The sequence below is a fragment of the Daphnia carinata genome, chromosome 2 (assembly GCF_022539665.2).
Source record: "Daphnia carinata strain CSIRO-1 chromosome 2, CSIRO_AGI_Dcar_HiC_V3, whole genome shotgun sequence".
In the NCBI taxonomy this organism is placed as follows: Eukaryota; Metazoa; Arthropoda; class Branchiopoda; order Diplostraca; family Daphniidae; genus Daphnia; species Daphnia carinata.
In genome coordinates this window covers 3,672,474-3,697,987 of record NC_081332.1, presented here as the reverse complement: position 1 = coordinate 3,697,987, position 25,514 = coordinate 3,672,474, and the positions used below count along the sequence as shown (strand labels likewise).

General features: G+C 41.9%; 3 protein-coding genes across 7 annotated transcripts in view; 2 read left to right on the top strand and 1 right to left on the bottom strand.

Moving 5' to 3' along the window:
- Nucleotides 1–17,188, top strand: part of LOC130686443 (uncharacterized) — a 28,191-nt gene extending 11,003 nt beyond the window's left edge. For 4 of the 5 annotated variants that reach the window (XM_057509565.2, XM_057509562.2, XM_057509561.2 and 1 more), the window contains 15 exons: nt 2,159–2,268; nt 2,545–2,602; nt 3,560–3,696; nt 5,144–5,820; nt 11,062–11,213; nt 11,348–11,742; nt 11,834–11,956; nt 12,262–12,550; nt 12,641–12,864; nt 13,300–13,605; nt 13,676–14,133; nt 14,221–14,366; nt 14,461–14,622; nt 14,719–15,032; nt 15,128–17,188. In XM_057509565.2, coding sequence (XP_057365548.1) covers nt 2,159–2,268; nt 2,545–2,602; nt 3,560–3,696; nt 5,144–5,820; nt 11,062–11,213; nt 11,348–11,742; nt 11,834–11,956; nt 12,262–12,550; nt 12,641–12,864; nt 13,300–13,605; nt 13,676–14,133; nt 14,221–14,366; nt 14,461–14,622; nt 14,719–15,032; nt 15,128–15,325 — 3,749 coding nt within the window. In that variant the 3' untranslated portion in view covers nt 15,326–17,188. The remainder of the gene's footprint in view (nt 1–2,158; nt 2,269–2,544; nt 2,603–3,559; nt 3,697–5,143; nt 5,821–11,061; nt 11,214–11,347; nt 11,743–11,833; nt 11,957–12,261; nt 12,551–12,640; nt 12,865–13,299; nt 13,606–13,675; nt 14,134–14,220; nt 14,367–14,460; nt 14,623–14,718; nt 15,033–15,127) is intronic. The other variant, XR_008999882.2, reaches the window with a different exon arrangement.
- An 82-nt stretch (nt 17,189–17,270) lies between these two features.
- LOC130686446 (high affinity cGMP-specific 3',5'-cyclic phosphodiesterase 9A-like) overlaps nt 17,271–25,514 on the bottom strand; it is an 11,534-nt gene continuing 3,290 nt past the window's right edge. The window contains exons 4-12 of the mRNA XM_057509571.2: nt 25,303–25,403; nt 24,417–24,543; nt 24,111–24,348; nt 23,269–23,391; nt 22,572–22,835; nt 20,526–20,777; nt 20,187–20,449; nt 18,485–18,705; nt 17,271–18,356 (exon numbers count right to left, since the gene is read on the bottom strand). Of these exons, the coding sequence (XP_057365554.1) occupies nt 17,629–18,356; nt 18,485–18,705; nt 20,187–20,449; nt 20,526–20,777; nt 22,572–22,835; nt 23,269–23,391; nt 24,111–24,348; nt 24,417–24,543; nt 25,303–25,403 (2,317 nt within the window). The 3' untranslated portion in view covers nt 17,271–17,628. The remainder of the gene's footprint in view (nt 18,357–18,484; nt 18,706–20,186; nt 20,450–20,525; nt 20,778–22,571; nt 22,836–23,268; nt 23,392–24,110; nt 24,349–24,416; nt 24,544–25,302; nt 25,404–25,514) is intronic.
- The window catches only part of LOC130686447 (integral membrane protein GPR155-like), a 23,907-nt gene continuing 19,354 nt past the window's right edge, over nt 20,962–25,514 (top strand). The window contains exon 1 of the mRNA XM_057509576.1: nt 20,962–20,966. The gene's annotated coding sequence lies outside the window, so the exon portion shown is untranslated. The remainder of the gene's footprint in view (nt 20,967–25,514) is intronic.

Here is a 25,514-nt window from a genome sequence, read left to right as displayed (position 1 = left end):
AGTGATGGAATCGTGAAACTTTGGCCTACAGGATTTTTTCTCTTTTTCACTTAGTGATGTGTACGTTACGAAACGACTAGCTGCGTTTTTTTTGGCCGGCAGTGGCCAAAAAGAGAAAAAAGAAATGCGTGTTTGTAACGATCCATCCATCCGTCGCAATCTGTGGCCGGCGGATAATTAGTGGGACGAGTGTTTCTCAATTACGACCATCATCAGTCGTCGATCTTTTGTTTTTCTCGAGCGCTCGGCGACATGGTCGATCTAGGCGGTTACGTCATCATTTTGGTCGAGACGAGAGACCAAAAGATTAAACTTTACGGTACTTGTTACATTCACATTTTGTGTGTGTGTGTCTGATGGCTAACCACCAATTTTTTTTTTTTTTCTCTTTTCAAGTCTATTCATAAATTTCCAAGTCTTTTTTTTTTTTTTTTTTTATGACCCTCGTTTTCTAATTTCGTTTTTCATTTTGCCCTTTGCGTTTATTCGTTTTCTGCTGTGTGTTTGTGTGTGCTCGCGTAGCGATGTGCTGGTTGTGTTTATCGCCGACTCTCTCCTCCATTTTCCACGTATACACATCAAGGATTTACCCGACGCCCACTATTTACTCCCACCTCCTTTTTTTTTTTTTCTTATCCTTATCTTGTATAACGTACGATCTCGACCCGCTTGTTTATTGTCGTTCGTTTGCGCACGAAAAAAAAAAGAGGGGGGAATATGGGCTGGGTCAAGCCAACGAGGAGGAAGAGGTATGTGTGTCACGGGGAACGTCAAACTTGGCTGATGATGTGGGTTTTCCATTTTAGATTTCAGTTTGCAAAAGTTTTCTTTCTTCATTTCTTTTTTTTTTATTTTTTCCTAAAGATTTCAAATTTCAAAATGATTTGAATAGAACATTTTTATGTTTTTTTTTTAAATAGTCTTCAGTTATAGCGGGCAACAAGAAATAAATACAGGGAGTACGAAACGTTTAAAAAACAATCACAGTTCGACCCGAGTGTTTCCCTCCCGTTGGCTTCCATCAGGTAAAAAAAAAAAAAAAAAAATGCGTCCTCGTTCGTTCTCACTTGACCTCTGCTGGCCATTGATATTTCGTGCAAACCCCAGTTTTAAAAAAATAATTCCACCCTTATAAAAAAACACATCCAAAGTGTTTCATTAAAAAAAAAAAAGAAAATCGAATCCCATAAAGTCTAAAAAAAAAAAAAAAATGTGTTTTCGACGTTCGACAATGTAGACACAGACACAGACACACACCCTTACCCTTGTCCGAATAACGTGTCTTTTGCGTGCGGTATGTGTGGGAGCTGCGCCATCGAGAAGCAAGGATGCTGCGTGGCGCGGAGGCCAAGTATTGATTGGGATCCCCCGAAAGGCTTGGGTGGAGGAGAAAGGGGGTGGGTGAGGGAGAGAGAAGGTTTGGCGAGGAGGCGGATGAAAAAGGAGAAAGAGAGAAAGTGAGAAGGCGGGCTGGAAGTCAACGTATCTTCCCATCATCTCTTAAGACGAACGACGACGAAGACGACGTTTGTAGAACCTTTACGATTACGCAGTTTGAATGCATAAAGAAAAAGGTTATTTTCTTCTTCCTCTTTTTTTTTTTTTTTTTTTTTTAGTTTGATAAACCGCTAAATGGCAGAGAAAGAGAGAGAGAGAGAGAGGGGGGGGGGTATTTGAACTAGGGTTGCCCTCTTTAGAAAATACCGAAAAAAACTTGATGGATCATTAGATCGAATAGTTTGGGATAGACAAACATCGATCGACGTTTGCTGACTAAAAACTCGCCATTCGATTGGATCGTGTACGTTTTTTTGTAGCACATGACGTTTTGTTCGATTGCGAGTCACGAACGAGGCAATGAAAGCGCGGGGAGGGGGGGGGAATGAATTATACGGAGGGGATATTTTCTTGTCTTCTAGGGAACGCATCCCGTACGTGACTTTTCGTTAAGGAATTGTGTCGATGTGTTAATGGACGAACCCTAAAACCCACGGCTCTTATTTATTTATTTATTTTTTGCTGCCGTTCAAATGATGGTGGACGAAATAATGGGTCAAAGGGAACGCTCGAAACTTGCCAATAAATCATGGGTCTATCCCTCCCTTTTTTTTTTTTTTATGTGTGTTCGATTTCTAACTTTGGCTTCCTTTTCGTATAGGATCCCCCGCAGACAAGGCGGATCTGGAGATTGGCGATGAGATCCTTGAGGTCAATGGCAAGTCGTTGGATGGCGCAACTCACACTGAAGTCATCTCTCACATCCACCAGGTCTTTCATAACATTTTTATTTATTTATTTATTTATTTTTTCAAACTCTTTTTTTTTTTTTTAAATTTTTGTTGACGTGGAAGTCCAAAGTTTGTAATGGGTGAGGGCCTACTCTCGAGAAAGTGGCCAAACTATTTAAGAGACGGTCAAAAGTTTTTATTTATTTTTTTTTTTTTAAGGGGATTAAGTTAATTGCTATTGATTTTCTTTTCTTTTTTTTTTAAATCAGCCCGCCAAAAAATTGTAAACAAATGTTTTTATTTATTCATGATTTAGTGCATCCGGTCGAGGACGATCTGCCTGCGAGTGAAGCGGAAGAGCGGCAACAAATTAGGTGAGTTCTTTCATTGTAACGGCGATGGTATTCGAAACACGTTGATTTTTGAACGGAAGTTAATTTTTTTTTTTTTTTTTTTTTTTGTATTCGTCGTTTGTTAAAATTATTTTTTCGGGGACATTTTTCGGTTTACTTTTGCTTGAAATTTCTGAGCGGAATGTTTTGAGCGCCATCTGGCCACCGGAATTTCTAGCCACTTCTATTTTCGTTGAATGTCGAACACGCGTTGCGGATGAGATGGGGGGGGGGGGAGAGGGAGGGAAAGAGCGCTTGCAAAGGGCGAATGTAAAGGCGTCTTAATTTAGAAACGGCGCACTGATCCGTAAAAGAAGAACAAGGTGGACATGGTAGTAGTTCCAGAGAGAGAGAGAGAAAAAAAAAGAAAAAGAAAATATTATTTTTTTTAGTCGGTGCTTCGGCATGGATTCGCTCAGATTGTGCTTATCCTGCGCTGGCCGGAAGCCTCTGGGATCGAGGAATAAACGTAGCCGGCGAGATGGCCGCGCTGGATGTGTTCGAAGTGGTTCGCAAATGTGCCCCAATTCCAAAGTGGCCGCGTGTTCGTCTGCCGGTTTCCCTTTAACGTCGATCGAAGAAGAGGCACCCGCTTCTTCCGTATCGGACGATTCGCTGGAAAAAGTTTTGGAACACGCGGCCAAAGACGACCAGCCCGACACGCCCGGCTATTGGCGCAATCGCGGCATTGGAGATGTTGACACTCCGCCGATTAGACGAAGGGTTTTACTTTTACCTCCGCCACCCCTCTCAAGTTATTCGTCGTCTTCGAATTCCATATCGGCCTCTGTGGATTCTTCCAGTAGATTTCTATTTCCTTATTCGATCCCGCTTGATATTTTATTTTATTTCTGTGTGTTCTTTTTTTTTTTTTTTTTTTTATTTTTAAATGATGTTTAATTGAAATTCTAAATAATGAATTTATTTGAACATTTTTAGCCCAAGATTTGGCGGCCAATAGTAACGTGCAAGACGCCTTTGTTATCGCTGTGGAAAAACAAGCCCGTGAGCGGCTTGAAAGGTTGTCGGCGTTGAAGAAGATTAAACCGGTCGACATGACCAAACTCTCTCAACAGGTATTAACCGTTTGTTTATTTTATTTTATTTTTTTTTTTTTTTTTTGGCCACCCTATTTTTTTTTTGGCTTGTTTTTTTTTTTTAATTTTATTAACATATTCTCGTTTATTCTGGTCACACACAAATGATTTGAGGGTAACCCTTTTAAAATCGAACCGTGTCAAATCAGATCAAACGACAAACACGAAATCCCTTTTTTTTGGGGCGGGGTGTGAGGGAATTTGTTTTGCGATGGGAAACAAAAAAATAAAAGAAATTTGAATTTCGATGATTGTGCACGTTTCAAACGTGCATACCGAGATCGTAATCAACGTATTCCCGCATTGCCCAATTTTGTGCGCCTCTCCCAGAAATGGTTTTTTTTTTTCATCTTCTCTGGTCCACTCAGCGACTAGTGAAGCGAGGGCGAATGAGAAGCAAAGAGAGGGCGTTATCGATCGGTCGTCTTGTTTGAAGCAACGAAGAAAGAAAAGAAGGCAGAATTTTCTTGTCTGCCAATCAATAATTCATGTAACCGTGCACACACACACACACACACACACACACATACACGCAGTTCGTCTCGACTAGATAGAAGAAGCAACCGACTTGTCCAGTCGTCTGTTCGATGCTCAAAACTTCTTTTGGGCCAGCAGAATAATATAAAGTTGGAGAGCTGGGAAAATATAGACATTGGGCTGATGGGTAAAAAAGAGAGAACTATGGGCATGAGTTATTTCCAGACTTGCCTCTCTTTTCTTTTTTTTTTTTTTTTTTTTTTTTTTATGTCTAATACATCCAACACGCAGATTCTGTTGTTTGCCGTCTCCTCCAAAAATGGGAGTCCCACATATTTTTTTTGGTGTTTTCTTCTTTTTTTTTTTCTATTTAGAAATGACGGAGATTCACGGTCTTGTAATCCTCGTTCTTCGTTGTATTTTCGTTTTTATCTTTAGCTTCTGTCTGTTTAAGAAAAAAAAAAAAAGGAGTTTATTTATTGTCGTACGCGGTTTGTGTTATATAGGGCGCGCTCTCTTCTATTAGAACTACATCACGTGATCTGGAACACGGCCCGGTTTATTCGTAGGGTGTAAACGGGGGGGGGGGGCGCATCTTAAACCGGAATAATATCCGATAGTTAAAAACTCGAAAATTGTGTCTTTTTTTTTTTTTTTTTCGTGACGGCCGCCGTGTCTTGCCATATGTTCCAGTCACACATCTGCCAAGTCTCTTTATTTTTATTTTTTTTTTTTTTTAAAGGAATTTTTCAGGAGTAAGAAAGAAAACGATTTCCATTTTCGTTGATTTCTTTTGATTCGTGACGTTTGCATTTTTTGAAAGATTTCAAGAGTTTTCGTTTTGTTTTGATGGATGAAGCCCGGTGTCTGTCACTTGTTTTTTTTTTTTCTTTCGCGTGTGTGTGTGTCTTACTCCGCCATTTTTTTTTTGTGTTATTCCGTTTGACAGTTGAGTCACGACGGTGGATCAGCGACGCCATCTAACCGGGCAGCAGTAGCCGGGACGAAGATGGATGACGGTGATAAAGATGACGATGATGAGGAGGACGAGGTCATCAGCCAAGGACATCGGAGTAACAGCAGAACACCACCGCCATCGACGCCCACCGTCCCGAAAAGGGACGGCGGTGTCCGGCTGTCGGTGACGTCGCCACCGCCGGCCTTTGCCGGCGCCCTTTCGCCGCCGGCCTCTGTGTCGGTCATTTCGCCTTTCGGTTCGCCCAGCGGCTGGATGGGCGCCGCTGGCCGAGATGCGAGTGGCACGGACGCAGCTGCACCACCAGCAGCAGGAGGAGGAGGAGGAAATGTTCACATCAACGGCGATCACGTGACTCAAGTCAGAGTTGACGCCATCGTCTTGACGCCAGACTCATCGAGTGGTGGTGTTTCGCGAAGGAACCACCACCAACCGGAAGCGGTCGGTGCCGATGCCGACGATGATGGAGATGATGGCGACGATAAAGAGGCGGGAGATCGTGACCAGAGTGAATTGCTGGTAACGACGTCCCGATTGCCCGTTTCATCCAATGCCGCACCGTCGTCTGCTAACAAATCCGCCGCCGGTGCAGAACGTTTGCACGTCACTGCCGTTCAAGTGGAACACGCCATCACTCAGGAAGAATCCACGTAAGTACATTCGTTTTTTTTTTTTCTTTTTCTATTCTCCTAGAAGATGAAGCCCAAAAAAAAATGCTAAGATTTTATGTTATTTTCTTCGCCCTTTTTTTTTTTTAAGGGGGGGGAAGGAAAGAAAAGAAAATACGAACAGAATTGATGCGATATTTCGAATTCGTATATGAGACGTAGAACAAAGTGGAAATAGGAGGAGAGAAAACTTTGAATAGTAAACAAAACAAAACCCTCCAAAGTTGATCGAGTTACGCAAATCAGAGTGAATCCTCTCTGATATAAATCAAATGAAAATGCACAAAGCCAAAACACGAATTTAATATTCAAAGAGAGGAGGGGATCGTATCAAGCTTTTTTGTTTTATTACTATTCAAAGCTATCACTCATACGTGAAAGTAGTTCTCCTTCCTATTTTCACCGGAAATAAGACGATGATGAACGCCGGTCGTTTCTGCTCCATGGCGAACGCGTGATAATGAATGTCGTCACGGATTTTAACGCCATGTTTAGAACCCAAGGCCATAACACGAAAGAAAAAAAAAAAAAAATGATGAGATTTAGAAGAAGCTCCCCACGATCTCACGACGGTCGTGACCTGTTCGTGACTCACTTGACTATCGTACAATGTTTTTTGTTTTTTTTTTGTTTTTGCCTTTTGTGAAATGTTTGGCCTCGGTCCAGCCTCGACGCCATTTTATTTTTTATTTTTTTTTTTTTTTTGTTGTTGTTGCTTTTCAGTCTCGCCTGTTTTTCTTTGTATGTTATTATTGGATAAGAGGTCCTGTGTGTCTGGCCTGCTGGGTCTCGGTTCGTCTTTTTTTTTTTGCTGCCCTCCTGCAATGTTCCAAAAGGAATGGAGCCAGCGGATCGAGTGGCCCATCTTTTTCCACGTTGAAAGACACAGGGGGGGTTCGGAAAACATTTCTAGATGTTCTCTACACACACATACACATTTTCTGCTTTTGTTTTTTTTTTTTTCTCTTTGACAGTGAGAGGGAGACACGTAAAAACAAAACAACAAGAGAGAGAGAGAGAGAGTGGAAATGGGTTTCCCTGTCGTTTAACACGCCGTTATACATTTCTTGTCTCTCCTGTATTGTGTGTGTAGCAGAGCGCACTTTTAGTAAATGGAGATGTAGAGAATGAGGGGAAGCAGTCGGGGCGTCGTGTTACTATTCCGAGTTCCTGCGAACAAGCATTCCCCATTCCAATAGCTCGACCCTAAGTGAAAAATGGCTCATTTTGTGCTTTCTGCGATGACACATGGGAGATCAGGAAAAATTCCCCCTCGTTTCCCTCGTGGCTTTTAGTTAAATGGACCTTCACATTTGCTATTAAGTCGTCGTTGGCTTAATGTCATTAAAAAAAAAAAAATAAATTGGGGGTATAGATGCTGTTGTAATGAGGGGTTATTAAATCGACCGCCAGATGGTGTTGGCATCATATCTACCTGCCCTTTTTTTTGGGGGGGGGGGATAATTTTAATCCCTCCCCTACCTGCTCCCGGCAGGTATAGACTTCTTTTTTTTTTTCGTAGGAAGGGAAATCACCTTGTGTGTGTTTGTGGACGGGCCGTGTGGTTGGCATTCTTTTCCCTACTCTTTAGCTTTGCTTTTTATCAGCTCTGGCCCGCTTTTCACCTTCATTCGTCTACGTCTGGACTTGGGGAGGGGAGGTTTTTTTTTTTCTTTTCTCCATTTTCAAACCGAAAAGCAAATGAGAAATACCCAGTGAAATATTTGGCAGCTTCACTCTGAGCCGTGTGTTCGCGTCCTCTCTTCTTCCTGGCCCTCAGCAATAGCGTTCCATCCACCATCAGGTGTGTTCTCCACCTGATCTTTGTGTGTGTGTGTGTGTGTGTTGTGTCTTTTTTCTCTCATTGCGTAGCAAAAGGTGTGGTGTTTTCGATATCGAGAAAGTTACAACAAGCGAAACCTTTCGGTGGCATTTGCAGTGGAGAAGAATAGACAAATTAATGGTGCAACTTTAAACTAAAGAAGCGACTTTAGTTTGTGAAAACCCTGAAAACCGACTCGAGTTTGCTTTGGCGGCCATTGTTGTGTGTGTATTTTATTTTATTTTTTTTTTTTCAAAGGGAGGGTTTCGAAATTGAATTTTTTTTTTGTTTTTTTTCACACACACAAAAAAAGGAGACATACATTTGCATATTTGCGACTTACTTTTTCCAGTTTGGGTGGCCTGATGGCCCCTTTCGTCCAAGTTTAGCCAAAATTCGATTGGTGAAACAAACAAAAAAAGAACAGGAAATTGTGTGGCATTAGTGTTGTGTCGGACAGTGTCACGATATCTCGTGTGACTCGTCTTCTTACAAAATATTTTCAAAGTGAGTCAAGTGTTTCTGCAAGATTTTTTCTCAATTTTTAAGACTTCCTTTTTTTTTTTTCGTTCTTCTTGATGAAATCTCATTGTCCATTCAAGGTTTTTTTTTTTTTGTGCGTGTGTTAAGATACACACAAAAAAAAAGCTCTCCCCCCTCTTCTTACGCCGCGTGTGTATTTGTTAGTGGTGGATTAGCCAACCCTAAACAGGTGCGGTCTCATCGGAGCTCTTTTTTTCCTCTGCGGTGGTGGTCTTATTTCAGGTGTATTATTTCACTTTAAAAAAAAAAAAAAGTAGGAAGAAAAGAAGTAAAAACTAGTCGAATGCGTGGGGGGACGGGGGGGGGGGGGAGTGTTCGATTTTTCTGGTCCATGGAAAAAGAAAACCATGTCAACTCTGACCGGTAATCGGGGACGTCTTCTTTGTTGGATGTATTGTTATTAGTGCCACCCGCAGAATAATTTAAATCAGGCGATGAAAAGTCGATGGGCTGATTGGTCAGTATTTGTATATTTTTCTTCTGTAACAGGTATGATAACGAATAAGGAACCAAAAGAACTAGATCTGCAAAAGTTAGCAGGTAGAAAAAAAAAAGAAAAAGTTCAATTTCTTTTCGCTGTTTTAAAGGGAAGGGAGGGGGTGGGGTGTTCTTCAAGTTGTAGAACAACTTTCTTGAGATAAACTTCCAAGAGAGAGAGAGAGAGAGAAAAAAAGAAGGAATGTCGGTCGGGAGAGAAAAAAAAAAAAAAAACATCAATTAATGTCCGGTTTGGTTTCGGTTCGGCATCGTTCCAAACCTCTTTTTTTTTTTTTTTTTTTTTTTTTTGCATGTTCACATTCAGGTTGAACCGGAACGAAAAGTAGGAAAAAAAAATTGGTGGGGGGGGGGGAATGTTAAGTGCACATTATAAGAAATTTCTTTCGTTTTTGAAAATGAATATCGGGATTCGTTTTTCTCTACCGGTAAAAACATGAATTTCCTTTTTTTTTTATGAGAGCAATCACCATACAGAGCCCATTTCCATCTGCTGCTGTTTTTTTTTTTCTATTGCCTCCGAATGATTTTTGTGTTTCGTTCGCCAAAGAAATTTTTTATCTACCCTCGTTGAATGTTTTTTGTTTTTTTTTTTCTTAAAAAAAAAAACTCCTCCATCTTGTTGACGGTTTCATGGGTTGTGCGATGGTTCGATAGCCGCACGAACGTTTACCGGGAGGCAGCACCGGCGGAGGGAAAGTTTGTCCTTGAAAAGGAAAAAATAAAGTTTGCCCTCCCGTCATCTCACCAGAAATCCTTGACACGAAAGAAGTTTGTAACAACTCACGCAGCTGCGGAATTTATTGTCTCTCTCTCTTTTTTTTTTTCGTTTCTGTCTCGTGACTAAAAGAATCTCAATCTGATCTTTTTATTGAACATTTTTCGTTCTTAACTCATTTGTTTGTTTTTTTTCTTATCTATTTTTAGTTAGTTAACTTAACTTGACCTCACAACGGAAGGCATTCACCTAAAGTTTAAAAATTCGTTTGTTTCAATTCAAAGAAAAAAAAAAGATTTTCCAAAATTCGATGGCGGAAGTTTCTTGAAAAGAAGAAGAGAAAATGGCGGAATCAGCTGTCCGTCGATTTACCCAACGGTAACCACAACGAAGCAAAAAAAACAAAAAACATTTAGCTTTTTTTTTTTTTTTTTTTAATTTGAAGTGCATTGGAATTCCGGCCAAAAAAAAAAACATAAACCCCACGAGAAATTTGTGCTTGTTTCGTTTGTTCACGTTGGGTACACTCAATCAATCTGCGCACACACTTTCGGGGGCCCCCGCTATCGTGGTAACACGAGAGGCTTCATTGGTTGTTTTTTTTTTGTTTTTTTTTGTACGTGTTATTTCCTTATGTGTGTGTGTGTGTGTTATTTATTTGTGAACAAGCAATTCTAGCGGGAGAACGCAAACAATTGGGAAGAGAAGGCAAAATCTCTGGGCGGATATTAACTTTATTATGATCAGACTCTGTACGCTTGGTTGATTCTTCTTTTTATATTTATTTTCACTTCCGGGTTGGGCAGGGTAGATGCACATTATCAACGAAATCGAATATCGTTTCTTTATTCTTTCCCGTACGTTTTTTTTTTATTTTTGTTTTGTATTACGTACGTGTTCCGGAAAACAAGATGAAGAGAGCGCCGGATCTCTCTCTTTCTCTCTTCCTCCATCCTTTGTGTAATTTTAGGGCCCCGTGAAGTTTCCCGTTGTGGACGTGACCAGTCTTTTGGAACGTGATCGTGTCTGTGTCTTGTCCAAACAGCGCACGCATAACTTTTATATCGTTAAAGTTTACTGTTTATTCTGGCCATTCTTTTGCGGCTTTCCTACGCAAACGTATCAAAGTCAATAAGATTCCCGCGCGTCCTATAATTTTCACGTTTTCTTTTTTATTATTACGATTTTTTTTTTTTTTTTTTTGTGAGTGTGTGGTTGTTTTTGCCGAATCGAAAACATTCCAGAGGATAGGGTATCTATACCGGTAATCTTATCTCTACTTGTATTAAGGTCAACGGATGGGAATTGATTCATGTACATAACGTGTCTGTGTGTGTGTGTCTGTGTGTGTGTGAGTGAATATGAGCTTCTCTCGTGTCAGGCAAACACATGACGTCACGCTCTTGTTTTACGTGGCTTCATCTCATTTTCTCGCTTTTTTGTTTTGTTTTAGCAAATGATTTTTCTTTTTTTTTTGGATGACGAACTTCTTAGTTTAAATTACGCCAGCAGGGATTCGCACTCAATTCCTCTTTTGAAAGTTTTCTTTTGAAAAAACTGTTTGGTGTGTGTCACCTTCCACTTTTTTGATGCGTTCGGTAGCTAATCGATTGTCGTTTTCTCTTCGCGCGAACGTTGTTTGCAGGTTAAAATCGGGCAAGCCGTTTGGTAGTCGAGAAAGCATCAAAGGCGCCAGCCAATGGGGCAGCAGTGAACCGGTGGATCAAGCAACATCGACAACCTTCGCCATGGGTGCTATGAATGGCAATCCATCCATGCGGAGTAGCACCGGCGCAGGTACAGTTCCATAACATTTTTTTTCTTTTCTTTTTTTTTTTTTTTTTTTAAATCCCATCGTTTCGTACCTTGAAACTTGATTTTGTATAATTGGTTTAACCTTTTTTTTTTTGTTTGTTTTTGTTTTTTTGCAGGTAGCAGCCGGGGAACGAGCGGAAGGAGTGTAGGCGGTGGCAGCACCAGTCACAGCAGCGAAGGAGGCAGCGACTGGGCGAGTCACGATACGGGTCCACACCGAGAAATGGCCGTCGACGTGCCCGAGTCGTTTGTCGGACGCACCAAGACGCCGCCTCGTTATCCGCCCCCGAAGCCGAGCAATCCGCCGGCCGTGGTGGCCAACGCTCCAGTGGCCGTCAACAACAATTCGCCCGGATTGCGGAAGAAGGTGGTGACGGCCCAGGCCAATCAAGTGGCTTCCAACGGCATGGTGAGCGGCATCATGAAACCGGCTCCTCCGTCGCGTGATCATTTGCGCACGGAGGAAGACGGACGAACGTTTGTCGTTAATCACGCGGCTCCCTCTGCTCAGGTTCGTTTCCCCTTTTCTTTTTTTTTTTTTTTTTTCGAATTAAAACGTGCCATTTTTTTTTTTTTTAAATTCGATTCAAATGATCCGATAGAATTCAACACGACTTCATCCTGCAACTCAATCGGAACAACAGACAGCCGTTCCGGCGAAGGCGGTGGGCGTCGAAGTGGATGTACTCAGCGCCGAGCAAATGGAGAGAATACGAAAGTATCAGGTAAAAAAAAAAAAAAAAAAAAAAAAAAAATTCAATAAAAAAACATTTGAAAGAGAGTTTGATTCGTGTAACTTTTAAAAGTTGTGAATGTATTTCGAGTTCGTACCGCTTGACATTGTGAATTGATGTTGGCCGTCTGGCTCGGCAGAGCCCGTTGTTACTCTGGAGACAATGATTCGTTTATGTAACAACTTGGCATGCAAATTCGCTATTGTGCGGGGGGGGGCATCCGCTTCTCTTTCTTTTTTTTTTTTTTTTACTACTCTCTTCATCACAAACTTTTTTTCCTTTTATTTATTTAAAAGGAGGATGAACGAAAGCGACGCGAGAAGGAGGAGCGGATGGCCCGCGAGGAAGAGTTTCTACGCTCGTCGCTACGCGGATCGCGCAAGCTCCAAGCACTCGAAGAAAGTTGCACCAAGTCTCAGCCGCCGCCGTCCGCTACCGGCGTGGTCAACATCGCCTATACGGGCCATGACGACGACGACGAGGACGACGACGTTAACGATCCGGGTTTCGCCAACGCCGGCCTTGCTTGGGCCGCCCTGGCGCAGAATAATTACCTGCTCAACAGTGGCATGCAGAAGATCATTGGTAATTTGCATAATTAATTTTTTTTATATATATATATATTGAAGTTGGAGGTGTGTATTTAAATGATTTATTTTTTTTTTTTTTTTGCAGGATTGCAAGATGTGACTGCTGCTCTCCAACGAGTCCAGCAGCAATTGAAGAAGAATGGACATGCTGGACAGGGCGTGGAGGCGGATTTGGCCGCTGTGCAGAGTCTCTTGCTGTCACCGGCCTTCCGCTCGGCTCTGACAATCCATTCGAAGGTGCAAGAAGTGTGGTGCTGCGGCCAGCCGACATTGTCGTCTCATCACAACGTCCAGCAACTTGTCACCGAGGTAAAGCAATGGCACATTAGCCCTTCCTCCCCGTTTCACGTCCAGTCACGCGGGCCAATCGGCCCGTGTAGCCTTTCCACTCTACTATTCCCCCACTATTGAAAACGAAGAAAACATCGTGCGGGCCAATGAGATAAACGGCCAACTTTCCACTCCCTTTCTGTTGATGTCAATGGAATTCTTCTTACCCCGTGGCAAAAGATTTTTAACATTCGGAGACAACCCGTCGTCGTGATTGGTCGATTTGTTTGCACGCACTTTACACGTAATCAAAAATCTAATCGAATGTAAAAAAAAAAATAGTCTTGATATTGTGTCGCGTGAAAGTCGAATACTTCCGCATGCATTAGCCTTTTCGAGTTGTATGCAAATGTTGATTTGATTTTTTTTTTTTTTGTTTTTTTTTTTTTGTCCGTCTCGTCCGCGTGTGTTCAGTGTCTGACCGGATTACAGCAGTGCGGTCGGCCAGAGGCGGTGGAGCTAGTGTCGTTGCTCGGTCGTTACGAAATGGAAGGTCTCCTCTACGCCCACGATCGAATTGCAGAAGTGAGCACGATCAGTACCGCCCCGCTGAACGATTCAAACCTCAGTGGGGACGACATGGACGCCATGCCCGAGTCGGCTTTCATCTCATCGCATCTGTCGGCTCATTCACCCGCTCATTCGGCCAGCGGCTCTTCGCAACATCATCAAGACAGGACTTTTAAAGTCATATCCCTGGAAAAATCAAACGAACCTCTGGTATGCAAATGAGATGCAAATTTTGATGTTGAATAGAAAGGTTTATTAAATGTGAGTATTTTTCAAATAGGGCGCCACGGTGAGGAATGACGGTGAAGCGGTTGTTGTCGGCCGGATCGTCCGAGGCGGCGTGGCTGAGCGTTCCGGTTTGCTTCACGAGGGCGACGAGATCCTGGAAGTGAACGGCGTCGAAGTGCGCGGCAAGTCCATCAACGACGTTTGCGATCTCGTCGGATCGATGACGGGCACTATAACTTTCCTCATCGTCCCCGTGGGAAGCGGCTCTAGCACCAAATCGCCGGCCGGCGTCCTCCCACCCAATCCGGTCGTTCATCTCAAGGCCCACTTTGACTACGACCCTGAGGATGATCTATACATCCCCTGCAAGGAGCTCGGCATCAGTTTTATGAAGGGCGACATCCTGCACGTCATTTCACAGGAGGACGCCAATTGGTGGCAGGCGTTCCGCGAAGGCGAGGAAGATCAGACATTGGCCGGTCTCATTCCCAGTCGCTCCTTTCAGCAACAGTGAGATTCATTTTGAAATTTTGTTTCATTTCTTTATAATCGAATTGAAATGGGATAAATGGATGAACTAATCGTCTTTGATCAAAGTAGGCGAGAGGCGGTAAAACAGGCCATGGTCATTGACACGACCGAAAATGAGATCACGTCGCGCTCCAAGGCCGGCACCTTACTCTGTGCCAAAAAGCAACACAAGAAGAAGAAGAGGACAAGTTTCCGGTCCAACTACGGCAAAGGTACATCTCTTTATTTCTTAACTCTTTAATTTTACAAAAAATGAAAGAAAAAAAAAAATTAATGGTTTTGTTTGATTTCAAATGGTTTTCATAGAAGAAAGCGAAGAAATCTTGACTTATGAAGAAGTGGGACTGTATTACCCTCGTGCCAATCACAAACGGCCCATTGTTCTTATCGGTCCGCCCAACATCGGCCGCAAAGAATTGCGCGAAATGTTGATGCAGGATTCCGAACGTTTTGCTCCCGCCGTTCCGCGTAAGTAAACAAATTTCAAATTCAAATAAGTAAATTTTAAAACGAAATGTGAAATCTCTTTTAAATTGTGGGCTTGTTTTTATGGACAACATACAGATACGAGCCGGACGAAAAAGGATTCCGAGATTAACGGCCAAGATTACCACTTTATCTCTCGGGCCCAGTTTGAAGCCGATATTGTCAACCGCAGATTCGTCGAGCACGGCGAATACGAGAAGGCTTATTACGGGACTACACTTGATGCCATTCGGGCCGTCGTCTCGGCCGGCAAGTTTTGCGTCCTCAATCTGCACCCGCAATCTCTCAAGATTCTCAAAGAATCCAACTTGATGCCTTTCGTCGTTTTCGTGGCGCCACCTTCACTGGAGAAGTTGCGTGCCAAGAAACGCGACAAGGGCGAAACAGTCAAGGTCCATTTTTTTTTTTTTTTTTTTTTTTAATTTCGATTTTCTTTTTTCCAATTTGAAATTTCCATTCGTAATGCAATTCAAAATGTTAAAAACAGGACGAGGATTTGAAAGAGATCATCGAAAAGGCTCGCGAAATGGAGGATGTCTATGGCCATTTTTTCGATATGGTCATCGTGAACGGCGAAGAAGAGCGAACTTACAGCCAATTGGTTAGCGAAGTGAATCGATTGGAGCGCGAACCGCAATGGGTGCCCGTTGTGTGGCTCGACCGTAACAGCAACGATCACAAATGAGAAAAAAGCCCGCGCATCAGCAGGACAACCTTCTCGAGGCGAAAGAGCTGCCCTTCTTCCATACTTTATCTTTCCCCCCCCCCCCCTTTACAAGATTTAAAAGAATTCCATTAGACGACAGAGAGAGAAAAAGGTAAACAAAAAATAATTAAAACCCATCCCTCCTTTGAACCGTAAAAAATCGTCCGTCGCTGTTTTTCCTACATTGCGCTCCCGGACCCCTTTAAATTTAGAGACGGGGCGAACGTGTGCGTCACCCATATATATATATTTATATATACAGTAAATATATATTAGACCCTTTCGTATTTTTTTTTGGTGAACGAGATCCCGTGAGAAAAAAAAAAAAAAAATCCTCCCGCCCGTCAGCTGTAACCGGGCTATGGATGAAACTTAGATCATAGGGAGAGTCGTACGTCGAGGAGCTAATCAAATTAATTATTCATTTTTTCTTTAATGTGCAAAACAAAAAATTTTTTTCTTTCCCCTTTTTTTCGGACGTTGATTTTTTTTGGTTCTCTTTCGTCTTATGGCCTTTACTTTTGACGGAATAATTGACATTTCGCACCTCCCCCCCCTCCCAGCAGACGATTTTTTTCTTTCAAAAATTGAGTTGTCGATAAAGGCAAGTTGGAGCCATTTTCTTTATTTTATTTTTTTTTTTTAGACGCGAGAAAAGAGAAAAATCGGTCAAATATTTTTGCTCAAGAGTTCGCACGGCGCGTAACCCGAGACGGGCAACAGCGGGCATTAAAAATAATAAAAAAAAAAGGATTTCAAAAAATTAAAGTAAAGAAAAGACAACATAAATAGTATTTCTATCGACGTAGTGATAATCCCCCCCCCCAAGCCCTCTCTACAGATTTTCACTTACCAATCACTTTGATTAAGAAACGCAAAAAAAAAAAATGTTGATAATAAATTTTTTTTTCTAGCCCCCCCCCCCTGTTGTTCTAGCAAATATCGTATATATTATATATATATATAAACATACAATCTATTTTGAATGTCCCCTCGCCCCAAAATAATGTTCTTTTTTTTTTTTTTTTTTGGCTCTTACTCCCATGATTTTTCATCAGCTTTTCGTTTCTCCGCTTGACATCTTTCAAATCGATTAAGATAACCAATGGAAAATTAACAAAAAAAAAAAATGTGTTTCCTCTACCAGGCGCCACCCCCCCCCCCCCGCCCATCTTTCGTCTTTATATTTCTATCACTACCAACCGTCGTGTACAGAATTAATGTGTAGGTCTTTTTTTTTTTTTCCTGTGGCTCCCGCGTGTGTTTTTTTTTCGTTCGTGAAAAATTCAGTTTTTCTTTCCCCCCATTTTTGAAAAAAAAAAAATTTTTGTGCGAGTTTTCTTTTGAAAAAATGTTTTTCTGTGGGGAACACAAAACCACACGCATCCTGTAAAGTTTGTTGATCTTTTATTTGCGCTATATATTGCGATTTCTCCCTTTCCCCCCGTTCACGAGATCTTTTTTTAGAACAACTTAAAATAACCTGTTTGTGCCCATCATCTTCCCTTCTTGTTTTTTTTTCGACTCTCTTTGTCCTCACCATTTTTCGTGTGCGGATTTAGAAACTCTTTCTTTGTTTTGGTTTGTTTCCTTTTTGCGACTGATTGGCCAAACAAGTTCTTTTCGTGCGTCCCGAAAATTCCCAATAATTCTATTTCCATCCCATTTCCACACATATTTTTTTTTTGTCCTGTTCTATATTTAGTTTAAACACACACAAAAAAAAATAATTCATCCCAATTTTTTTTTTTTTTTGGTCCAATCTGCATACCATTGACGAGAAATTGACTGTCACTTTGAATGGTTATTCTATACATACACTGACGAGAATGAGAATTTCAATTTCTCTTTTTAATATTTTTTTTTTTCACTCCTCTTTAGTAATAGGTATATATATAAATTTATATATATATATATATATGTATCTTGATTTTTTTTTTTTCCAACGGGGTCAACAGCGGAGAGGAGGATATGGTTGTATGTTGGCCAAGAATACATCGGGGGGGGGGGGTTGATTTTCGACATTGACATTTTTTTTTTTTTTTTTTTTAGCAAATCGATGAAATGTGGATTCCTTTTTTAACGTAATAATTTGAATGAAACAGTTGGTGTGATGGAAAACTAAATTCGACAGCAACAATCAAACTGAAAGACGAGACGAAACGTGTTTTGCGAACAATGAAGAAGCTGACAGTGGGAGGAGGTAAAGAAAACAAAAAAGAAGGTAATTATAAATATGATTGAAATACGTATACACAGACGCGTGTAAACATGTCTGACATTTAATCTAAGCGTTTTGGGGATGGATGATTGGTCGAATCGGTAATCATGTGGGCGGCAGGAACGTCGTCTAAACTGCGGGACATTTCCGTGGCGCTGATGATTGTTTTCGAACGTCGGCGGCTACTGGCGGACGTGGCCGGCATCGGTAGATGATTCGACTCTGGACTAGCAACCGAATTAGCCGTTGATTGCTGTTGCTGGCCTGATTTATTGGACGACGAACGGCTAAAGAGACGCGACAAACTGCTGGATACAATTTTGCGCGAGCCGAGCAGTTTCGGCGATTTGGGCACGTCAGCCACTCCGTTCTCCGGCGGCTCGGCCGACGCTGATCGCACGGGATTCAAACCGAATCGGTCGGTCCATTGACGCAATCGAATCAGCAGCGGATTGTCACGACTCGGCTGGCGTGCGGTCGCAACGCCAGCCACAGCCGCCACCGAATCGGTCACGTCTTCAACCGATGCCAATGGCGCCGTGATTTCAGTCCGTCCTTTTTGCTGGCCATTGTGTTGCAAATCGAGTGATTCCGACGTCTCCTTGTGCATGTCGAGGACGACGCCGTTGCGAGTCGATGCTGTCGCCACCGTTGGCATGTCCAACGTGATTTCATCCTCCTCTTCCTGGATGACGGCGCCACGATGCGTACCCGGAGCTGATTGCGTCGGGCTGGTGGTGGCGCTGCGAACCGTCCCTCCGGCGAGAATGCGAGCCGATTCCGCAAGAGCTGTTGAAACACACACACAGACACACACACACACAGTGGACGGACAAAATAAATAGACGTCGTCATGTTTTGATTGCACATGCCAGATATAGACGATGGCAAAAGGGGTCAAATACAAAAAAACTTACAGGCTGACATGACAGCAAGCGAAGCTCGCCGGAAGGTGGATGGCGGCTGTCTTCCGTTGTAAGTAGCATTGCCTGCGCTGTTATTGCTCCAGCCGGGCAACGGCCTAATGTCCGTGCTGATCTTGAAAGAGAAAGTCTTCTCGCACACTTCCACTTCAGTAAACGTGTCGGGATCGAGACCGAAGGAGAAACGCCGGATTTCCTCTTCCTGCGACAGCGACCTGTCGGCCATCGAAAAGGCAAGTAACACAAGCATAAATATCTTATTTTTTAAAAATAGCAAAAAAGTTAAGTTAAGGCGTAGTAGCACTGTATAGAATTTTTTTTTTTTTTTTTTTGCCCAGTATAAGCCGGCCGTACAAAATCCTTTCGACGTATAAGATACGTGGCGCGAAAGGGAAGTTTTTATTTATGTATTTTTTTTTTAAATCTCTATTTATATATCATATTATCTAGCTAGTGTATTATTTAGACCATCCCGGCCGTCGGCGAGTACGAGCTTTTGACAAACAAATCCCGTTGCGACTAGTACACACTCAAATCCGCTCATGTGCCCTTCCCATGTTTGGCGGATAAACAAAAAAATGTATCAGACATCTTTTTTGTTTTTGTTTTTGTTCACGTCATCATGATGAAGAAGGAGAGAGTGTGTCTTACTGTAGCGTTGCAAACAAAATTTAACACGACTAGGAAAAGACACTGAGAGCCACTCACGAGGGAACGGCGTCTTACAAGGATTTCCTTTTGCCGCAATTTTTCCCGTTTTCTTTTTACACGTATCTCTTTTTTTTTTTTTTTTTTTTTTTAAACAACTGTCTGAATGCGAAGTTTGTCGCGTCGGACGAAATTAATCAATGAATCGATTTCAGGCGGGAGTAAAATTTTTTTTTTTTTTTTTTTTTTTTTTTTAAGAGGAATTTGGCAGAAAATTATATTTTGAAGATGGATAGTGGCATTGGTAAGTTACACCTTCAATTCGTGTCTATAGTCATTCAATTTGGGGAATAAATTTTTATGGCTTTTAATATTCGGCCCGTTTTGATAGTCCCGCTATAAAAAAAATGGGAGGGCCCTACTATTGATGATTGCTACGTCCATATATAGCGAAAGCTAAACGTCATTTTCGTTTTGTTGCTTCTCTCCAATTTGAGATAATTAGTTTTCATTTTTTACTGTCTGTTTTTTTGTTTTTGTTTTTTCTAGAATCGTCTTATCTCAACGTGCAACGCATCCATCTTTTCCCCAACAGTCCATGTCGGAGTTAAACAAAAGGTACCTTACAAATTCTTCCTTTTTAGAAAAGAAAATGCGATAGTTGTTGCTCATCCTGTTCTTCCGTTATACACGGCGCACGGTGTGTACACCCCCTGGAAATAAGGGAAGCTGTCAGCAACTTTGTTCGGGAGCATTATCGATCGCGCGTGGGGACTATGTCTGATACTATAGACTTCACATCCTCTTGGAAACTCAGTACGCCCTCTGCTTCGTTGATGAGGTTTACATTTCGTCCAAGGCTAAAACATAATATGTATATCGGTGAAAAGACCTGTGGCTAGCTAAAAAATTGACCACCGGCCTCTCAGTTTCCCCGTATCCGCAAAAACATGTTGAATTCCTTCTCCCCCACACACAAAAATATGCAGGTAACGTGAGTTGTTTATGTTACTCAAGTGCATCATGCAGGTAAATGAATATGGGATACCTTTCTCGGCTGATGGGGGTGGTTGGAGTAGCTCCAACTATAGTTGGATGATCCATAGTTTTGCCTTCATTATCCAACAGGTGCTGGCCAGCTTGTTGTTCCGACGATTTGATGCTACTCGAATCCGCAATCGATGCGGTGGTTTCCTTTTGTTCGTTGACTGCCGGCGTTGGACTGGCCGGCTGTTCCAGATTGCGACGAGAAGCCTCGTTCAGTTTGCGGTAATAATCCAGGGCCTCTCGAACTGGATTGACTATTAAGGTCTTTTTTTTTTTTTCGATGGACAATGTTTGTCTTTAAGTTGATTTGATGCGAGTAAGTGATAGGGGAGATATTTACGTCCAGCTCGGGATAAAGACGGCCAATAGCCTCGAATAATGGCAATAAAACGAATCCAATGAAGGAACACTGCGACGATGGTTTGGTGATCTTGTCGCGGTCCATGAACGGCGTCACCGGCAATCCTTCCATCTTTTCACGATCGCTTTGTTCGAAGAATTCTTGAAGAAGACAGTCCAGCCAGGGTTCTGCAACATCCATCGGTCTGGCTTCGTTCGATATGTCCGAAACTTTGATCAGAACCATACAAAGCTGTTTTTTTTTTTTTTTTCCAAAATAAGAAGAAAAAAAAAAAGAATTAAGTTTACATTCCATAATTATTTTTTGGGGAGGAAAGGACAGAGAGATCTCTGAAGCATCTGAATGTAGTCCCCCTCGTTTTTGTACATGGAGAAGAACAAGAAAAGAAAATCAATAGGGCACGAAATTGTTTCGTGGAAAGTGAGACAAAAACGAAGATGCGTGTCATCTAGAATACGAAAAAAACAAAACAAAAATCAACAACGTAAAGGCATTAGACGACAGCGTTTGGGAGAAAGAAAGTCGGGGAGCTTTATGTGTAAAGAAAATGAAATCCTTTAAGTGAGCGATTCTTTTGGACGCGATATTTTAAGTGCCGACTTCGGTTTTTGACAGGATTCCGCAAACTGAATTTCCTGGCTGTCTGATTTCAAAGTCGATCACGTCACGCACAGCAGGAATAATTGATTCCAAAAAAAAAAAAATAATGTGAATAGCTCAACAGCTGTTTTTGTCAATCAAGGTTTTGGATGATCATGCATTTCTAAGCACAAAAATGAAATTTCTTAAATTAAAAGCAATAGAAATGAATTCATGGCGAGATATTTGTTCAGATGGAACAGATATGACCGAATTTTGTTTCTTTGCTTGTCTCGTTCATTTGATGTCACATACGATCAGAAAAGCCGTTTCATCATCCACTTGTCGCGGGAAACAATTTCCGCTCGAGTGTCTACTGGCAAACTTTATCAGGGCCACCCCTCGCCATTGTTGAAACTCTCTTTTTTTTTTTTTATTCTTTTAGAAACGAAAAATGATTATAGCGTATACATAGGACGCCACTGCTGTAAAACGATACAAGGCCCAACTAATACTTTCAATGATACGTTACATTTCTATTCGTTGTCGTTTGTTTGCTGGCAAAAGTTTTGGGAATCTCTGGTGAGTAGTGAAGCTGTGCTACTCGAAATATGATTATTTACGTAGTTTTTTCCACTTTGTGTCAACTGTACTTGTTGTTTCGAAAAGTTTGAAAGCTCGAGATATGCAAGTAAAACGAACAGGAAGTTGAGAGAGCTTCTTTTTCATGGTCACAACGAGTTTCCCTAAATGATGTGCCCTGCATTCATTGATCGAGCAACTCGCCACTTGAACATGTGAAACGGGCGTCGTCTGTTGTTCCACAAACGAAATTGCAACTTCTTGGAATCCTAACAAATTTTTGTTGGCATGGAATTTGAATTTTGTGGAAAACGAAATTACAGCAGTGTCTTATTTTCTATTTCTTTTTTTTTAAAGTGAATTTTATTTATTTACGAAAAATACGAGGTAGTTTTTGCTGCATAATCGGCAACGTCTACTTTGCCCCTTGAAAATTTCATCTAGTCGGATGTGACTTTTCAGTCAGTAAGAGAAACAAAGTTGAAATGGCGCCACGAAGGTAGAGAAGTACATTTTACATCGTTTTATTAACGTGCCATATGTTCTAGTGCTTCCGGAAGTTCCCCCTGAATTGTGCATTAATCAAGGCATGTTGGTTTGACGTCAGAGAGTGCATGACAGTCAATGGCGCCCAAACGATTCCATTCACTACTCAAGTGCTAAACTTTTTACTGCGTGAGCTGCACTATCCTAGAACACGGTATCAATTTCAAGGCGACTTTACAAGTGTCACGTTCACTCTAATCATCTTTCACATTGCTGGCCATTTTGCAGAAGCTTGCAGGGAACCAAAACAGGTAGGACCAGTTTTGTTTTGTTTTTCCTTGTTCGTGCCTCCCACAAATACCAAGAAATGAAACTTACCAGATTGATGTGGGCACGGTTGTTGTAGTCGAATTCGGGGGCTATTTGATTGAACTGGTTGAGGATCTCGTTGTGACGGGCCATGTCCGTGGCCAGGATGCATCGTATAATGCCTTCGCGGACGCTCTTGTAGACATCGGGAGGGAAGGATCGGAAGAGATTTGCCGTTGGATCTTCCAAGATGTTGAACGCGACCGAACAGTGATGATTCTCCAGCGGCGAAATGTCATTGTAGCGCAGGGCCAACTCTGTCCTCGCGTTAATCTGTTTAGTAACACAGGAGTGGCAATGATGTATAATCACATTACTGGATAAAACTCTATCCCTCCCTACTCTATGATACCCTTTAATAAGCTTTTTATATTCATGTTGTTTTTTATTAATGCGAAGAAACCCGTAGGCGATAGATTCTCTTGCACACCCTCCCAAAGAATCGATTAGACTGGCATCAAAGCGAAACAAACAACGTCCAAGCAGCTTGCGTACTAATTAATGAAGCCCTCCCGCCCGTCCCAGACTTTGACTGCGTGTCGCTGTAATGTTTCTTCGCAACTCGGGCACACTTCTCCCTCTTTCTCTTTCGCTTGCTTTCCTAATGACTATAAATATGTGGCCTTTGCAGCAATTCTAATTTGACATGTCATTACTTCTAAATGGCAGAGCCAGATTGAAATATTCAGAAACTGTAATGGCAGACCTGGTAGATGTTGTTGAATCCGGGATGATCGAGATCGTGACAAATGCAGGAAGTGAGAAGGATCAGCGTTTCCAGGTCGCCAATCTTGTCCGGTAGATCCAAACACCATATGATCCCGTACATCTAATCGAATAAAAAAAAAGAAGACCTCATTAAATTCTCACTTGATGTGCTAATCTTCGTGTCCATTTATAGCCTTTTGAACTTTTGCGTCGTACACGCTGATCACGTGATTGATGCAACGAAGAGCTCTTCTTTGAAATGCAAAGCGCACAACTAGCGTCATCTATCCCTACTAGATTATGCAATTTGACAGCTATAGATATCTATCATCCTCCTCCCTTCTGTTCTGTCACATGAAGGAGAAACGAAATTTGCTGGCGGACATATTTTTCAATGCAGACTCACTTTCGATCATTAGATCAAATGTAACTAGAGAGCTTTGAATGTTTTACTTAATCGTTGGACGTTTCTCGTGAAATTGGCTTTTGAAACGCGTTGGCTGTCGAGACTTGGATGTTCAATTACATTTTTTTTTTTAAATTTAAAGAAAGAAAAAAAAGTTGGCCCTATGTGTCAACTTGCATTGTTGCATTATCTCTCATAATTGTGCGCAAAAAAAAAAAAGAAGTGACATTTCACGCAGCTGTTTGACTTTGGAGACTCTTGAACTTTGCCACTGTCTTATTGAGTTTCAGTGTTTCGGTTAATCGATACGATCTGTCTGAAGAGATCAGCTTTTTTTTGTTTGTTAGCGCGCTTGACACGAGTTGGCATCATTTCGTTTTCGATCGATGGCAAAGAGAAAGACTTGATAGGGCAAGGACGGTCGATTCGCTTACCATTTGGCTGACGGTGAAACAGTGCTGGAAATTGTGGAAGGGAACCTCGTTGTAGTTCATGTAAACCTGACAGAGGAACTTTCGTAAAACGTCCAGGTCGATGTCGAACTTGCGGGCCAGATCCAGGTCGACGTACATTTGCTGCAAGAGCAACAGGATCTCCTCGTCTTCCCACTGCCAGTTATCGAACGTCGGCATCCGCAGACATCGCCGGATCTCTTCCGTCAACGTCATTGTACTGTTTTCAAAATGGGGCATGTTCTTTTTCTCTTGATGGGAAAGTTAAATTCGAATTTTTTTTATCACCTAATGCGCAGATATTTCTCGCAGACGAGCCGTTTCTCAGATTCGGATTTCCGACGCGCTTTGTGCCGGTTCCAGTAAGGACGGCCCATTCCACTGTGTCGGAAAGTCGTTCCGGCCCGACACAAACCTGTTGCATAATTCACGCATGTTGATTATTTTTACCATTTTTTCTTTGTTTGTTTTTTGCCCCGTTGTCATTCAATTAAAGTCAAAGAGGGGAAAAAAAGCGACATATATTTGCCTTCTTTTTTTAACATGCAGAAAAAAAAGGGCCTTTCGGGAGCGGGTTGCATCTATTGACTACATGGCAATTACGGCCAGATGCGGGTACATTTTTTGCGAGGAAAAAAAAAAGGCCCTGGTGCTAGGGGGGAAACAACTAAACCCTCCTGGAAAAAAAAATATGGAGAAAATCAAAATAAAAACAATGAGCAAACGACCCGCAATAGTACATTTGTCGCCCAGCAGCTGCTGGAAAGACAATAGATATACCACCACGCGCGCACACACACACACACACACACACGTTTTCGTATAATAATGACGTCTGATATAATAAGAAGCCTCTGTTATATGGGATCTCATTATTTCACGGAAGCCCGTTGCCGCAAATCGCCATATTCAACCACAACACTTGGGTTTCCCTTCTCGTCAACAAAGCGAACGCTATCCTCGTTTCTCTTTTGTTTTTTTTTGTTTTTTTTTTCCTTATTATTTTCGAGGCACATGCACTCCTGTCTAATTTTTTTTTTTTTTTGCCTGACGAATGCAAAACAGAACACCTAGGGCGATGTAAAAAGCCGAGTGTGGGTACAACATATGAGGTACATGCGAGAGTTGTACTTTGCAATTGGCGGCGTCGCGCGCGCGCGCCTCTCTGCATTACCGAGAATTTGTTTGTGCTGTTCCAATTCGTCCCGCATCGCTTGGACGTCCTGCGGGTAGAGCGAGGCCAGGTCGTGCATTCGCCGCTCCAAATCCGAGACCCTTATTTTGCGCCATCCGAAAAAAAAAAGGAAACAAATTCAATCATTTTTACTCTTGTTTCCTTTTTTTCTTTTTTTTTTTTTTTTTACTTTCTTCTATTCCTTTTTTTTC